The sequence below is a fragment of the Eulemur rufifrons genome, chromosome 16 (genome assembly GCF_041146395.1).
Source record: "Eulemur rufifrons isolate Redbay chromosome 16, OSU_ERuf_1, whole genome shotgun sequence".
Taxonomy (NCBI): domain Eukaryota; kingdom Metazoa; phylum Chordata; class Mammalia; order Primates; family Lemuridae; genus Eulemur; species Eulemur rufifrons.
This window is the reverse complement of record NC_090998.1, coordinates 1,218,985-1,237,268: the sequence shown is the minus strand read 5'-3', so window position 1 is coordinate 1,237,268 and position 18,284 is coordinate 1,218,985. Positions and strand designations below refer to the sequence as shown.

General features: G+C 36.9%; 1 protein-coding gene across 3 annotated transcripts in view; it reads right to left on the bottom strand.

Moving 5' to 3' along the window:
• ERC1 (ELKS/RAB6-interacting/CAST family member 1) overlaps positions 1-18,284 on the bottom strand; it is a 486,201-nt gene that overhangs the window by 197,924 nt on the left and 269,993 nt on the right. For all 3 annotated transcript variants that reach the window (XM_069491669.1, XM_069491670.1, XM_069491671.1), the window contains one exon: positions 4,519-4,679. In XM_069491669.1, the coding sequence (XP_069347770.1) occupies positions 4,519-4,679 (161 nt within the window). The remainder of the gene's footprint in view (positions 1-4,518; positions 4,680-18,284) is intronic.

Sequence of the window (18,284 nt, the reverse complement as noted above, 5' to 3'; positions counted from 1 at the left end):
GGTCTGGAGAGATCAAACCAGGCATGGGACTTCCTTGAGCCAAAGCCTAATCCAGGGCAAGGCCCTAACTATGTTCAATTCTATGAAGGCTGAAAAAAGGTGAGGAAGCTGCAGAAGAAATGTTGGAAGCTAGAAGAGTTTGGTTCACGAAGTTTAAGGAAAGAAGCCGTCTCCATAACTCAGAAGTGCAAGGTGAAGCAGCAAAGATCCAGAAGATCTAGCTAAGATCCTTGATAAAGGTGGCTACACTAAACAACAGATTTTCAACAGAAACAGCCTTTTATTGGAAGAAGATGCCATGTAGGACTTTCACAGCTAGAGAGAAGTCACTGCCCGGCTTCAGTGATTCACAGGACAGGCTGACTCTCTCGTTAGGGGCCAGTGCAGTTGGTGACTTTATGCTGAAGTGAATGCTCATTTACCATTCTGAAAATCTAAAGGTCCTTAAGAATTATGCTAAATCTACTCTGCTCGTGCTCTGTAAGTGGAGCAGCAAAGCCTAGACGACAGCACATCAGTTTACAGCATGGATTACAGAGTATTTTAAGCCCACTGTGGAGACCTGATTTTCAGGAAAAAAAAGATTCCTTTCAAACTATTACTGCTCGTCGACAATGCACCCGGTCCTACAAGAGCCCCGATGGAGATGTATAAAGAGATGAATGTGGTTTTCATGCCTGCTATAACATTATCCATTCTGCAGCCCATGGATCAAGGAGTCCTTTCAACTCTCAAGTCATATTATTTATGAAATGCATTTTGTAAGGCCATTAATAGCCATAGATGGTGAGTCCTCTGACGGATCTGGGTAAAATAGACCGAAAAACTTCTGGAAAGGATTCACCATTCTAGATGCCATTAAGAATATTCATGATTCATGGGAGGAGGTCAAAATATTAATATCAGCATTAACGGGAGTTTGGAAGAAGTTAACTCCAGCCCTCATGGACGACTCTGAGGGGCTCAAGACTTCAGTGGAGGAAGGAGCCGCAGATGTGGTGGAAACTGCGAGAGAAGTAGAATTAGAAATGGAGCCTGGAGATGTGACTGAACTGCTGCAATCTTAGGATAAAACTTGAATGGATGAGGAGCTGCTGCTTCTGGATGAACGAGGAAAGTGGTTTCTTGAGATAGAATCTACTCCTGGTGAAAATGCTGTGAACACTGTCGAAATGGTAACACGCAAGCTTAGTTGATAAAGCAGCAGCAGGGCTTGAGAGGACCGACTCTGATTCTGAAAGAAGTTTTACTGTGGGTAAAATGCTATCAAATGGCATCGCCTGCTACAGAGAAATCTTTTTTGAAAAGAAGAGTCAATTGATGCAGCAAACTTTGTTATCTTATTTTAAGAAATTGCCACAGCCACCCTAAACTTCAGCAACCATCACCCTGATTAATCAGCAGTGATTAACATTGAGGCAAGATCCTCCACCAGCCAAAAGATTACAATTTGCTGAAGGCACAGGTGATTGTTAGCATGTTTTAGCAATAAAGCATTTTTAAATTAAAGTGTGCACATTGATTTTTAGACACAATGCTGTTGCACTCTTACTAGTATAAACAAACTTTTATATGCACTAGGAAACCCCAAAACTCATGTGACTCACTTTATTGCAATATTCACTTTATTGCAGTGGTCTGGAAACAAACCCTCCGTATCTCCAAGATATTGCCCTACTTAGACAACCATGTTGCCCATGATTGATGATAGTTTTAGTACTTCCTTTTGAATTTTATCCTCCTTCCCTCTTTGCATGATTAAGATCTCCAAGATAATATTGAATAAGAGGAGAAGAAGTGGACATCTTTGTAATCTCAGGGGAAGAGTGTTCAGCTTTCAACGTTAGGCATAGTGTTAGTTGTAAAATTTCCATAGATGCTCTTTATGGAGCTGAAGAAATTTGCCTTCAATTTCTAGTTGGCTAAGAGTTTTTATCGTGAATGGGTGTCGCTTTTTCTGAATGTGATTATGTGATTTTTTTCTTTATTCTGTTAATGTAATGAATTTAATTAACTCATTTTTGAATACTGAACAAGTCTTGAATTCCAGAAATAAGCCCAACTTGGCTTCCCCAACCTTATCTCCATCCTTCCTCCATTTTCTTCATGACTTTGGGACCTGATTTACTTTTTCCCCAACTCTATTTCCCACCATGTTCTGGGAATGGTGCCCAGACCTCTTCAATCTAATGATTTTACTCTCTATCACCAAAGAATCACCTCTATTACTCCACCTCAAAATAGCAAGCTTTGAATTTTGCCTTCACTGACAAAAAAGCCTATCTTATACCTCTTTCACTAACTTGCTCCTAACAAGCATATTTGCAAGCTTTTTTGTCACGGTGATACTCACAACTCTAACCTCTCTCTTCTCCCAGTATATCAACCTATTTGTGCCTTCACTTACTCATTCCTTCCAAGAGCCTAGCGTCTGTAACATTTTTCTAAAAGGTTAGAATCTCTTAACGTTGCACTGTGGTCTAACAACCCACAACTACAGGTGACACCCCAGCATTTGCTTCCTCAACTGTCACGTTGCTGTCACAATATCACAATAATCAAGTCCCATGAAAACTCATGCTAAGGTATCATGGCAAGATCCTCTGCTACTCTATTATTCAGGTATTCAAAATTTTTTGAAGTAGCGGAAGAGATGATGTCAGCTTAAAGTGCTAGTTCAGATGAAAAAATTTGTTTATTTTAGGCCAAAGGAAGACCATGTATTTCTACAGAGAAGGAACTAATAAAAAGTGAGAAGGGATTATGAGAGAGAAAATTACTGACAGAGGAAGACTACAGGAGGGGATCATTGCTTAAAATCTGTGATAGGGGTAAGAAGCCGGCCTTATGAAGGAGAAACTGTCTCCTCTGAGACAAAAGTGAACACAACAAGCATATAGGTAACTGCTGACACAATAAAGGTAACTGAGGACTCTCAGGATAGACTTGGTTTCAGTAAAATAAGAATAGGGCCTTTAGGTAAGGGAAAGGGTTAGGAATGGTCAATGAGAGAATACTATTGAATTTTCAAAAGAGACATACTTGTTCTAAACAGCAGGTCACAGAGAAGAAAAAGAACCATGTATTATGTACTATGCATACATGCTTCACAAAAGATTATAGTCTCAGGAATCCTCAAGATGTGGGACAAACAGGAAAATGATGTACAGCAAAGTTTTGCTAAATATTTTGTAAAACTTGGCTTCCAATGTGGCAAAATGTTAATTGTTGAATCTGGGGGATAGGCACGTGGGAGTTTATTACACTCTTCTCTCTACCTTGTGTACCTTTGGAAATGTTTGGAATAAAAAATGTTTTAAAAAATTGCCTAGTCATCATACGACCTCAGAAGCAACTGTCCTCTTCCCCAGTAAGCTCACCAATTTGTCTGAACTTTCCAGAAGATTTTAGGAATTTCAAAGAGGCAATTAGACACAGATAAATACATTCCAGAGGACTTTAGAATTTACTAAAGAGGAGGCAAAAATAATTCTATTTGACCAGAATTTGTTCCACATTTGACCAAATTTATTCTAGAGAGTGGGAAATACAAATCAGCATTAAAAAAAAAAAAAAAGGACAGGAACAGAAACTTTTCAAAAGAAGATAGACTAATGGCCAACAAACATATGAAAAAATGTTCAACATCTCTAATCATCAGAGAAATGCAAACCAAAACCACAATGAGATATCACTTATCTCCATTGGGAATGGCCTTTATCAAAAAGTCCCGAAACAATAAATGTTGGCATGGATGCGGAGAGATAGGTACACTCGTACACTGCTGGTGGGACTGCAAACTAGTGCAACCCCTGTGGAAAGCAATATGGAGAAATCTCAGAGAGCTACAAGTAGAACTACCATTTGATCCAGCAATCCCATTACTGGGCATCTACCCCAAGGAAAAAAAGACATTCTATAAAAAAGACATCTGTACTAGAATGTTTATAGCAGCACAATTCACAATTGCAAAGCTGTGGAAAGATCCAAGTGACCATCAATACGTGAGTGGATTAATAAAATGTGGTATCTGTATACCACAGAGTTCTACTCAGCCACAAAAAACAAAGGTGATCTAGCACCTCTTGTATTATCCTGGATAGAGCTGGAGCCCATTCTACTAAGTGAAGTATCCCAAGAATGGAAAAACAAGCACCACATGTACTCACCATCAAATCAGTATTAACTGATCAACCCTTAAGTGCACGTACAGTAGCAACACTCATCGGGTGTCAGGTAGGTGGGAGTGGGAGGAGGAGATGGGTATAGACACACCTAATTGGTGCAGTGTGCACCATCTGGGAGATGGACACGCTTGAAGCTCTGACTTGGGTGCGGCAAAGGCCATATACGTAACCTAAACATTTGTACCCCCATAACACGCTGAAATAAAGAAAATTATAAAAAAAAATTAGGCTAAACATGTTAGGGGTAATGAACCGAGCCTTAAGATGAAAGCCATGACGAAAAGTACTTCTACTGAGCATGCGCTTGAGGAATAAGATTACTAACACCTACTTCATCTCCAGAACTTCCTCTAGGTGTTTCCTCCTCTCTGCCCGAAGATTGGTCAAATGCGTTTCCTTTTCTGCCAGAGACTGCTGGGTGGAGGACAACTTTGCTTTCATGGATTCCAGTTCCTGCTTTACCTTCTCCATAGCCATCAGTAATTCCTCCACCTATGATAAATGTGAAAGGACAAAAACAGAACATAGTGGTCAATTATCGTCAGAGGAGCTGGGCAACACACAACTCTTGGATCCACAATATGGAAGATACACAAGAACGCATAAAAAATTTTGTATTCTTTCTGGATCAGACATACATATTAAGAAGATATAGCAGAAAATAATACCCCTACACTGTAATTCTGTTCAGTTTAGGTCAGAAAGAACTTAATTTTCTTTTTGATACATGCAAGGGCACATATAAATCATCAGTTTAAGAAGTCACATGCTGCCATAGACAATTTCTTTTAAGGGAATTTTCTGGAAATTGTTTAGAAATTTCTATGGAAATAATAATATAACACAAGTAAAAATATAAAGAACAAAATCATATATAGAAGAATTTTAGAAAATAAGATATAAACTTGACTAATAACAGATTCAGCATTTACATAGATGAGTAATTTTTACTCATCTAAACTAATTTTCCTGTTTAACTACCTGTAAACAAACAAACAAACAAATAAAAAACTTCCCAAGAGAAGACAGACTACTAAAACACAAGGAAAAGAAACCAAGAGAGCAAAGTATGTACTTTATCAGTCATTTCTGCTTACTCTGGGTGGTTATCAAATCAGGGTTATTTAAATAAACAGGTTCATTTTAATTCAGAAGCAAAATATATGCTGACAAACACATATGCTATTACCAAAAGTAACCTCATTCAGGTAAGCAAACAGCCAGATACAACAGTAATGAGAGTTTATGTCAGGTTGCTGCTTGCCAAGAAATAATCTTGGTGACCATAACTCTTTTCGGAGAGAGAGAGCGGCAGACAGGAGGGGTGGGTAGTAGAGGCACCTGCCATTCAATGACTACTACATTCACCCAATTTGTGTGATGCTAAAACTGAGAGAATTCTGAAGACAAAACTGCAGAATGACAAACCAGAGTTGTTCACAGACCCCTGGATATTAGTGCCTGATATCTAAACAAGGTCTCTATGTCGACTAGGAACAGTTGCTAAACACTGATAGTAAGCAGATGCATTTAGTTTTTTGGCATCTAATTATTTAATCTTTTAGGAAGTGATCAAGGTAATGTCCTCAGCCAATAGCATCTTCACAGTCTCAGTTGCCATGGGAAGATACGGTTATACAGATCTCCTGGGATATGTATTCAGATATCTGCAAGTTTTACATGAACATATATCACTGATTACATTTTATCAGTTTAATTTATGTAAAATCTTACCTAAAATTGGGCACAAATGATACACCAACCTATGTTCTTATGATAACACAAAACCAGTAATGGATAAGCATAGGAACTCTAAAGCATAAAGCACAGGATGTGTCCATCTTTTATGAATTTACTTTAACATCTCAACAAGTCGCCCTCCCATCCTGTCTTTTGACACCCTAGGTAACCAATGGTATCAGTTTCTTACATAACTTAGAGATATTTTACACATGTACAGGTAAACATGTATAAAAAACCTATTCTTCCTTTTTCTACACTATATACTACTGTTATGTATTTAAACTCTTTAATAAACGTTTTATTAAAATATAATGTAAATACAGAAAAATACACAAATAAATGTACAGCTTGAACAATTTTCTCCAAGTGACCACATCTATGTAATCAACACACAGATCAATAAATAACATTACCAACACTCAGAAATTACCCTCATATCTCCTTTCCAGATAAAGAGTAACCAATATTCTGTGTTTTAACACTCTAGGTTAGTTTTGCCTACTTGTTTTAACTTTATACAAATGGAATTATATAGTACATAATTTTACACATTTTTAAATTCAGTGCTGTATCTGTGAGATTCATCTATGTTGTTGGGCATAATCGTAATTCTGTAATTTTCATAACTGTATGAAAATGCCAAAATTTATTTATAGCACTTTTGATAATGACAAGTTTTTAATTTTAATGACATTTAATCAGTTTTTTCTTTTATATTTCTTCTATGTCGACAGCTTTTTGTATGGTGAATAAGATTTTGTCTACCTCAAAGTCACAAAGATACTCTTCTATCCCTTCTCATAAATTCTGTATCATTTCATGTTTAGATCTACAATATATGTGCAACTGATATTTGTATATGTTGTAATGGTCAAAATTCATTTTTTTATCAATAGGAATATCCAATTGATTCAGCACTATAAATAGCAGAAGGACTTCAATAGTCATGGTTAGAAAGAATTTTCCATCTATTTTGCAAAAGATCAGAAATTACTTAAAGACTACTTATAAATTATAGGAAAAAATGATTTAACAATGCTTTACATTGCACATAACCACCTTTAAATTTTATAAATGAAGAATGTGAAATGCATGCAAGAAAAAAGGGACCACCATAGGCATATATTCAGAATCAAGAGCAATGCACACATCTATATACTCACCACCCAGGAGCTCTGTAAGTGCAGTTATCTAACCATATCCCCCTAAATCCCCTATGAAAGGCAATCACCATTCTTAATTTGTGTTACTTATTCCCTTACATTTTTTTAACCTCTAATGCATATATTCCAAAATAAATTACTGTTTGTTTTTATCAGTTCATGAACTTTGTATAAATGGAATCCTCTGACTTTATTTCACCCAACGTTATGCTTTATGATGCATATTTTTTTTTTAAAAAGGCTCGCCATATGTGTATATTCTAGAACCAAGAGCAAAACACACACCTATGTACTTACAACCCAGGAGCTAGCTAGAAGCAATGACAGCTCAGCAGCATTAACTACAATGGCAGCACACAGATTATGGTTTCCCACTAAATTGGATAGGCTCCTTGGAATGATGCCTGATTCTAGATTTGGGGCAATAAATGTACAAGACAAACTTTTTACATCTTTTGCTAGAAAGTAAGAGAAATAATAATCATGGCAAAAGAACACAGAAACTCTCATATTAAAACCAGCTAAAGATATTGGAAGAAAGGAAGAAAAAGAAAGAAAGAACTACAGAGGAATATCCCCTGTGAATACAGATGCAAAAATCCTCAACAAAATACTAGAAAACCAAACCCAGCAACACATAAAAATTGTGATTTGTCCCAGGACAAAAAGGTTGGTTTAACATATAAAAATCAATCAACGTAGTTGCTGTGGTTTGGACATTTGTCTCTTCCAAACCTCATGTTGAAATAAGATCCTCAATGTTGGCGGTAGGGCCTAATGGGAGGTGCTTGGGTCATGGGGGCAGATCTCTCTTGAATAAATTAATGCCCTCCCTTGGGGGTGAGTTTCCATTCTATTAGTTACCTGAGAGGAAAAGCTGTTTGTTAAAAAGAACCTGGCACTCTCCACCCCTGACTCCTCTCTCCCCACATGATCTCTGTACACACCGGCTCTCCTTTACCCTTCTGCCCTGGCAGAAGCAGCCTGAAGCCCTCACCAGACACAGATGCTCAATCTTGAACTTTCCAGCCATCCAGAATCAGGAACCAAATAAATATTTTTTCTTTATAAATTACCCAGCCTCAGGTATTTCTTTATAGCAACACTAATCAGATTAAGATAGTAATACACCATATTACTAGGAAACAGGACAAAAACCATATGATCACCTCAATAGATACAGAAACAGCATTTGACAATTTCTAATACTGCTTTATGATAAAAATACTCAAAAAACTAAAAATAGAACTTCCTCAACTGATAAAGGTCATCTATGAAAAACCTACAGCTAACATTATCCTTAATGATGAAAGACTGAATTGAATGCTTTACCTCTAAGACTAGGACCAAGAACAAGGCCAGAATGTCTGCTGCTCTCATCACTTCTATTTAACACTGTACTGGATGCGATAGCCAGAAAAATGAGGCCACACAAAAAATTAAAAGGTGTCCTCTTTAGACAGGAAGACACAGACTATAGTTGAAGATGGCATGCTTTTGTACAGAGAATAATCCTAAGAAAACCACTAAAAATCAATGACAATAAATGAGTAAATGAAGGTTGCCAGACACAAGATCAATATAGAAAACTCAGCAGTATATCCATACACAGCAATGAAAATGAAATTAAGAAAATAATTCCATTTAAAATAGCATCAAAAATGAAATACCTAGGTATAGATTTAACAAGAAAAATGTAAGACATATATACTGAAAATGATAAAGCATTATTGAAAAAATTAAAGAAAATGTAAACAAATGGAAAGACATCCGTGTTCATGGATTGGAAGATTTAATATTGTTAAGACAGCAGTATTCTCCAAACTGATCTACTGGTTCAACGTGATCCCTATAAAAACCCAGCTGTCTTTTTTGTGTGGACATTGACCAGCTAATCCTCAAATTCATATGGAAATAAAAGGGAGCCAGAATAGCCAAAATCGTCTTGAAAAGGATAAGAAATATTGGAGGACTACTTGTACTTCTCAACTACAAAACTTACTACAAAGTTTCAGGGCTGGCACTGGTTTAACGGGGGACAAACAGATCAATGGAGAACCGACAATCTATAAATACACCCTAATGTTCTGAGTCAAGGGTTTGACAAGGGGACCAAGACAATTCAGTGGGAACAAATGACTCTTGGACGAATGCCCCAGTCCTTCACATTTTTAATTTCTCAATGCCATTAACTGCTTGATGAAACTGGGTCATCGTGCTGTAGAACAGACCACATTCTGAATTCAGCTGACTATTTCTTTATAGTGTCATTTAATCTGTTCCTCTTGTCCTCATGTATCCTGTAAACTGAAAGATCTAAAGGCTTCATTAGATTTGGGTTTGATTTTTTTGTCTTTTAGACAATAATCCTTCATAAGTAAGGCTGTGCAGTTCATATTGTATCACATCAGGAGACACAGAATGGTTATGTGTTTCACTTTTAGCAGTAACACTGATTAGTGGTTCAGATGGCAACGGTCTAATTTCATTATAAATTTCTCAACCTTTTATCAAATTCATTTATCATCCTAATAATCAGTGAGGTTAAACATGCTTTATTTGTTTAGGGAACATGCTTTATTTTCTCCTTCCTTGAAATTCCCAGTCATATCTATGCCCCATACCACAATTCACTGTTTTTCTTATTCTTGTTGATTTAAAGGACTTATAAATACGTTAATGAACATATTTTCTAGATACCAACCTTTTATCAATTACATATGTAGCAAATCTCTTATCCTAGTTTATGGTTTATCCTTTCCTTTCATTATATATCTTTTAATGATCAGAAATATAGCCACGTGCTGCATAACATTTCAGTCAACAATGGACCACATATACAATGGTGTCTGGTAAGACTATAAAGGAGCTGAAAAATTCCTATGGCCAAGTGATGTCGTGGCCATCATGACAGCACAGCACCAGGCATTACTCACATGTCTGTGCTGATGCTGCTGTGAGGAAACCTACTATGTTGCCAGTTGTATAAAAGTACAGCACATATAATTATGTACACTATATAATACTTGATAATGATAATAAACTACTATGTTACTGGTTTATGTATTTTATTGTTATTTTTAGTCTACTCCTTCTATTTATTAAAAAAAAAAGTTAACTGTACAATAGCCTCAGGGGGGCCCTTCAGGAGATATCCAGAAGAAGGCATTGTTATAAGAGACGACAGCTCCGTGTGTGTTCCTGTCCCTGAAGACCTTCCAGTGGGACAAGATGTGGGGGAGGAATATAGTGATATTGATGATTCTGACCCTGTGTAGGCCTAGGCTAATGTGTGTGTGTCTTAGTTTTTATCAAAAAAGTTTAAAAAGTAAAAAAAAAAAAAAAAATCTTATTTTTAAAATATAAAATGTAAAGAAAGAAAATATTTTTGTATAGCAGTACAATGTTTGTGTTTTAAGATAAGTGTTATTACAAAAAAGTCAAAAAGTTAAAAATAAAGTGGTTTATAAAGTTAAAAAGTTATAGCAAGCTAATGTTAATTCATTATTAAAGAAAGAAAAATATTTTTATAAATTTACTATAGCCTGAGTGTCCAGTGTTTATAAAGTCTACAGTACTGCACAGCGATGCCCTAGGCCTTCACACTCACTCACTGCTCACCGCTCACTGACTCACCCACAGCAACTTCCAGTTCCGCAAGCTCCATTCATGGTCAGTGCCCCCTACAACTGTACCATTTTTCATCTTATGCCCCATTTTTGCTCTACCTTTTCTATGTTTAGATATGTTTTGATATACAAATACCATTGTATTACAACTGTCTATAGAACTCAGTACAGTAACATGCTGTAATAAGGTTCACAGCTTAAGAGCAACAGGCTATGGGTATGTAGTAGACTATGCCATTTAGGTTTGTGTAAGTTACACTCTGATATTCATATGGTTACAAAATTACCTAAGAACATATTTCTCACACATAATTAAAGTACCTGTTAAGTGAAGCATGACTGTATCTTATATTACTATAACTGAATTTATCAAGCATTTATCTTAGGATTTGTGGCTTTTACATTCTGGTTAACAAACTTTGCCTTATACCCAAAGTCACGTTTCCTACTTTTATTTTTTATTTTTTTTCTTAATTTTTTAAAAAAATAGAGACGAGGTCTCGCTCTTGCTCAGGCTGGTCTCAAACTCCTGAGCTCAAGCAATCCTCCCGCCTCGGCCTCCCAGAGTGCTAGGATTACAGGCGTGAGCCACCTCGCACGGCCATTTCCTACTTTTATAGTGGCTTCATTGGTAGTTTGAATTGGTGGCCCCAATTATTCATTCGTCTATAGTAACAGTAAGCATCCACACCTTTGCTGTGGCCTCATGGTGGGCAGAGTACCTTGATTTTGGCTAGGCTATATGACTTGCTTTGGGCAATGGGATGTTAGCAGATCTGACACAAGCTGAGGCTTATAATCTATGCGGTTGGGTTGTGACAATCTCTGCCACTGTCAAGAGAACAACATACTAAGTAGCTGCTGTCCCTCAGCTGGGTCCTATAAAGAGCCATGTAGAGCAGAGCCACCATGCTCAGCCCCCCAGTCTATATGAGTGAGACATAAATGCTTGTTATTATATGCATATTAGTCAGGCTTCTCCAGAGAAACAGAACCAATAGGACATGTGTCGAATACAGTATACAGATATAGATATTTGTGTGTGTGTGTGCATAAAGACTTATCATAAAGAATTGGCTCATAACATGGAAGAGGTAGAACTCCAATGTCATTTTCCCCCATCTGAATATTCAATGTCTCAGTACTATTTATTGAAAAATCCCCTTTCCTCACTTTTGATACATATCTTCTAAGCATGGATATCTTTCTGTGTTTTCTACTATGATCCAATACTTGGCCTATTACTGCACCAATACCATATTATCTTAATTACTATAAGTTTGATATCTAATAAAACAAGTCTTGGCCGGGCGCGGTGGCTCACGCCTGTAATCCTAGCACTCTGGGAGGCCGAGGCGGGTGGATCGCTCGAGGTCAGGAGTTCGAGACCAGCCTGAGCAAGAGCGAGACCCCGTCTCTACTAAAAATAGAAAGAAATTATATGGACAACTAAAATATATATATACAAAAAATTAGCCGGGCATGGTGGCGCATGCCTGTAGTCCCAGCTACTCGGGAGGCTGAGGCAGTAGGATAGCTTAAGCCCAAGAGTTTGAGGTTGCTGTGAGCTGGGCTGACGCCACGGCACTCACTCTAGCCCGGGCAACAAAGCGAGACTCTGTCTCAAACAAAAAAAAAAAAAAAAAAAAAAAAACAAGTCTTGTCATCTTGTTCTTTTTCGAGAGCATCTTAGCTATTCCTGAACTTCTGCAAAAAATATTTATTGTTTATCATATGTCAAGTACTGTTCTAGAATAGATAATAAAAGAGATATATATTTAGAATTTTAGTATCTTTCAAAAAGTTTTATAATTTTTCCCATAAAGATCCTGAACATGCTAATGACATTTATTCCTAGGTATTTCATATGTTTCTTAATGTTATAGCAAATAGTATTTTTTTATAAAATGTAATTTTTCTATTCAGTGTAGAGTATAGAAGTGCAATTGATTTTTACATATTGATTCTATAATCTAGCAGTCTTCTTAAATGCTTTTATCTATTGATTTTCAAATTTACTAGTAGACCAAACATATCATATCAGAGTGACAGTTTTCTTTCTTTCCTTCCAATCCTTATATTCATTTCTTTCATTTGCCTTGTTACACCGTCTAGAATGTCTACTACAATGTATTACAGATGTGATGATAGCATGCATTCTATCTTTAAAAGGAATGCTTTATAAGTTTTATCTGTAAGTGAGTAGTATAATTTTTAATAGATATCCTTTATTAAGGAAATTCCCTTCTATTGCTAGGTAGTTAAGAGTTTTTTAAAACTATAAACTAATACATACTTTTTGCATTTCTTGAGATGATCTCATACAACTTCATCATCTTTTATTGTAGTGGATTATAATAATTAGTTTTCTAATGTTAAGTCCCAACCTTGAACTCCTGTAATAAAACTAACTTTTTCATGCATATTTTTCTTTCCTATGTAAAATAATTGCTGTATTAACTTTGTCAAGTTTTGACATGAAATTCTGCTAACCTTATTAAATATGCTGTTGATTGCTCCTTCTTTTTCATTTTTCAGAACTGTTTCTGTAAGATTGAAATTATTTGTTCCTTGTATGTTTGCTAAAAGTCACTAATACAAATCTCTGGGGTAGAAATTTACAGGAAAAATTTTTATTACTGACTCATTTTTTCAGATTTTTCTTTTCATATTAGCTGTCTTTACTAAGTTCCATTTTTCTTGGCATTTGGTCATTTAGTCTAAATTTTCAAAAGTACTGGCAAAGATATCCTTGAATCTTTTTAACACCTGCAGGACTAGTAGTTATGAACCTTTTGTCATTCTAAATATTGTTCATGTGCTGTCTTTCTTTTTCTCTTTTAGTCTTACCAAATCCCAATTTTCTTAATGTTTTCAAAGAACCAATTCTGGGATTTGTGGCTCCTTTTCACAAAAGGAGGAGAGGGATTGGGCTGCCTGGGCTGCCCTGGACCTTTTCTGTTACCCTCCAAGAACACAAAACCCAGCGCACCTCTTCAACAGCTCACCAAGTACCTGTCTTTGAACCCCTGCCTATTCACTCCCTGAGAATTTCTTACTGTTTTGCTGACTTATGAATGCATATTTTATCAATCATCTTCAATTTTTTCTATGGAAGTTATTTTCCCAGCATCCAGTCTGCCGTGTTTAAAGATATGCTTTACCTTTCATTCAAAACTTTTTACTTCCCCCAAAACCCCAATATGATTAAAAATGGGCAAAACATCTGAATAGACATTTCTCAAAAGAAGACATACAAATGGCCAACAGGTACATGAAAAAATGCTCAACATCGCTAATCATCAGAGAAATGCAAATCAAAACCACAATAAGATCTCATCTCACCCCAGTTAAAATGGCTGTTATCAAAAAGACAGAAAATAACAAATGATGGTAAGGAAGCAAAGAAAGGGAGATGCTTGTATACTGTTGCAGGAATGTAAATTAGTACAGTCTGGAGGTTTCTCAAAAAACTAGACATGGAACTACTATATGATACAACAATTTCACCGCTGGGTATACATCCAAAGAAAGGAAATCAGTGTATCAGGAAGATATCTGCACTTTCATGTTTATTGTACCACTATTCCCAATAGCCAAGATATGGAATCAGCCTAAGTGCCCATCAATGGATAAATGGATAAACAAAATCTCGTATATACGTATAATAGAATATTATCCCACCAGAAAAAAGAATGAAATCCTGTCATTTGTAGTAACATGGATGGAACTGAAGGACATTATGCTAAGTCAAAGAAGTCAGGAACAGAAAGACAAACATTGCATGTGCTCACTCATGTGGGAGCTAAAAGAAATTTGATCTCAATAGAGGTAGGAAGTAGACTGATGGTTTCAAGAGGCTGGGAAGGGCAGGGAGGAGGAGAGGGGGAAAAGAGGTTAGTTAATGAGTACAAACATATACTTAGAAGGAACAAGATCTAGTTTTTGATAGCACAGTGGGGCAACTACAGTTATCAAGAATTTACGGTATATTTCAAAGAAGCTAGAAGAGAAGATTTGGAATGTTCCCAACACAAAGAAATGATAAATGCTCGAGGTGATCAAAATCCCAATTAGCCAAATGTGATCATTATACATTGTATACATGTATCAAAATATCACGTGTACACCATAAATTTGTACAACTATTAGGTATCAATAACAAATTTAACTACCTTTTACTTCCAGAATTTTGTGCTAATAAAATATAGTTTTTTAAAGTTTGCCTAATTTTCCCATGCATGTGAGTGCTAGAGCCTTAAGGTGTTTCTGCCTCAGATCACACACATCCAAGTAAGTTTTAAATTATTTTTGTATTCAAGGCAAGAATGGTACCAGAAACCAGGATTTCCAACCAATCATCTCATTCGTTCTCTGGCTCCAAGCAAAGAAAACAGTTTCAAAGTCCAATTGAATTACTTCATTTTCTGTTACTTCTCCACAATCCAAGAGAACACATTCAGCTAGAACCGTATGGATATCTGCTCCATAACACGCCTGCCACACAGCAGTTGTACGACATTGGGTACAGTCATTGAGAAATGAAGGTCATGAAAGCCAAGTAAAAGAAAAGAAGAGATAAATCCCACACTAAACAATCAAGAAATTCTCCACAATTTTAAAATATGCTCCAGGTCACAGAACAATTTCAAAAGCAGTTTTAAGACACAAAAAAATGCCCAGGCCAGAGCTGAGATTCAAATATGTAACTTAACTGCCTCCAGTAACATATTAAGGAGAAAACACAGGGCTTGACAGTGTGCAGTGCCAACAGGACCAGATGGTTTGTTTAAATCACAAGCTAATAAACTTTTGCTCCAGTAAGAAGGGAACAAATCATGACTTTCCCACAGGCCTATTCTACTTAGGAAAGCAAAACAGTGGGGCGCAGCAGAGGCCGGCAAAGCTGCAGCTTCGAGTCGCCCACCTTCTTCTGTTCCACAACTGAGAGCAAAATACTTTTTGTAGTCTCCAAGATACTTACGGAAAATCTTATTATAGCTTCTTGGGAGAGTAAAAGGCATACAAGTCCAAAGAAAGAAAATAATGAGAAGAAAAAGGGAGTGGTACAAAAAGAAGATTATCTAGAAGTTAAGCAGTCATCATGTAAGCCAGATTGTCCCTTGAGAATCCCACTAGATTTCTTAACTTGAACAAAATTCTAGATTAAGTCCTACTCTGTTTTGCAATTATGAAAAAAAAGTTACCAAGCTCTTGGGTTGAGAAGTCTTTTTGAAGTATTAGTGAGAACATACATACATATATACCTACATACATAAATTCTATCAACCTCTCTCAAATCCTTTAGGTCTCTCACAATCACTGCTAATGAGAACTTGAAATACATTTCCTAACAGAGGTTTAGGTTTAACATTTATAATAGAATTTCTTTTTTCTAATACATTCATTTTGCCAATGCATGGTAATTCTTTGATAAGATAAACACCAATAGTACAGTATTTTATGGATATGGAATAGCTATTATTATTGCAATAACAGATTATTTGACTACTTTATTCAGGTGCTTTACATGTATCGTCTCATTAAAACCTCATCATGGTCCTATAAGGTAGGCATTAGGTATTATTATCCTTATTTCTATGGAAGAGGAAACAGTTTAGAGCAGTGGTCCCCAACCATTTTGGCACCAGGGACAGGGGTGAGGCAGATGGTTTCAAGATGATTCAAGTGCATTACATTTATTGTGCAGTCAAACCTCTCTGCTAACGATAATCTGTATTTGCAGCCACTCCCCAGTGCTAGCATCACCACCTCAGCTCCACCTCAGATCATCAGGCATTAGATTCTCATAAGGAGCACCACCTAGATCCCTCGCATGTGCAACTTACAGGAGGGGTCATGCTCCTGTGAGAATCTAATGCCACGGCTGATCTGACAGGAGGCGGAGCCTATGTGGTGATGCGAGCGATGGGGAGCAGCTGTAAATACAGATGAAGCTTCGCTTGTTTACTGCTCACCTCCTGCTGTGCAACCTGGTTCCAAGCAGGCCACGAACCGGTACCCGTCCACGGCCCATGGGTTGGGGACTTCAGTTTTAGAGGGTTTATGCCTTGCCCAAGGCCATACAATCAGAGGAAGAAAAGCTAAGATTTCAACCTAGGCAGTCTGACTCCTTACTAATCACAGTTAATGCTGCTTTGCTACAATGTATCAGTGTTCACCAAAAACATCCTAAAGCAGCTTTCTACAATTGTATCTAATGAGTTACTGTAGGGAGTATTCCCATGCTCTCTCTTGCATCTTTCCATCCTTCCTTTCTCTTCCACTCCTCAAAATACGGAACGTCTACCATATGCTAAGTACTATGTGCTACATGTTGAGGGCATAATGGAAAACAAAACAGACGTGTTTCCCTAGCCCTCTTAAGAATCCACACGGTCTCCCTGCTTAGATATAGTCATTCATTAATAAAATTTACAAAAATATATAATTGTAAATATGTTATGTAAAAAGTACAGGGTACCAGGAGAGTATTTAATGTGAAGACTTAATCTATGTCCTGGGGGGGCCTAGAAAAAATTTCCTCAAGACAGTCAAGGAGCAGCTGGGGAAGAAAAGGGCGTTTCAGCCTAGGGGCCCACGTGTACAGCAGCCCTGAAGTGGGCACACTTACCTACAAAATAAGATCAAAAGATCAAAATATCATAAGCCCTAAGAACAAGAGGACTAAGAGTACAAATGTGGCAGGAGAGGGATGAAAGGGATGAAGAAGGATCTTGTAGGCCATTAAGAAAGTTGGCTTTTATCCCAAAAGTAATAGGAATGTACCAAAAGAGATTTGATTAAACAGAGGAGCAAGAAGATTTAGAATGGTAAAATTAGAATTGCTAACCTAACAGAAAGGGAATCTAAGCAGAATAGAGAGAGAAGCAAAGACAGGGCTGATAGATTAGAATAAAGCAAAAGGAGACACTGGGCTAGAGGTTCAATGATGTGGAAAGATAGTTATAGTGTGAATATTTGAACAAGAAAGCTAAAATGACTGGAGAGGAAGTTGCTTTAATGAGCAAATTTAGAGGCAGACTAGATTACAGCAAGGTCTAGGATGCCTGAGATGGAATGAAGAATGTCTCAGGAAACAAAGGCCATTGGCCAAGAAATTGAGTGGACAAACTAGCAAATAGTCATCCATATAGATACTTCTCACTCATGAAATCAGTGAGATCACAAGTCTTCAGTGAAAAGTTTCAATGCTATAACTCAATGGCATGAGCCTTGAAGAAGCAGGGGTTCTTATAAGAACGTGGGTAACGGTCTGAAGATATAAGGGAAAACACAAAGTATAAGTCCCACATTTAACTCCTAAGGTTAAGAATAAACTCTTTTTCATCACCAGAAAGGGTTGTTGATAGATAAGACTACATTTCAGGCAAAGAAGGTGAAAAGAGGTTCAAGAAAAAGATTAGCAATGTTATGTGCCAGAGCCTGGCACGGAATACATACTCAATAAATACCTGCTGAACGAGTGAATGAATGAAAACAGATGAACTTGTGAATTTTGGTGATTTAGTGGGGAGCAGTGGGAGGAATCAGAGAAGGCA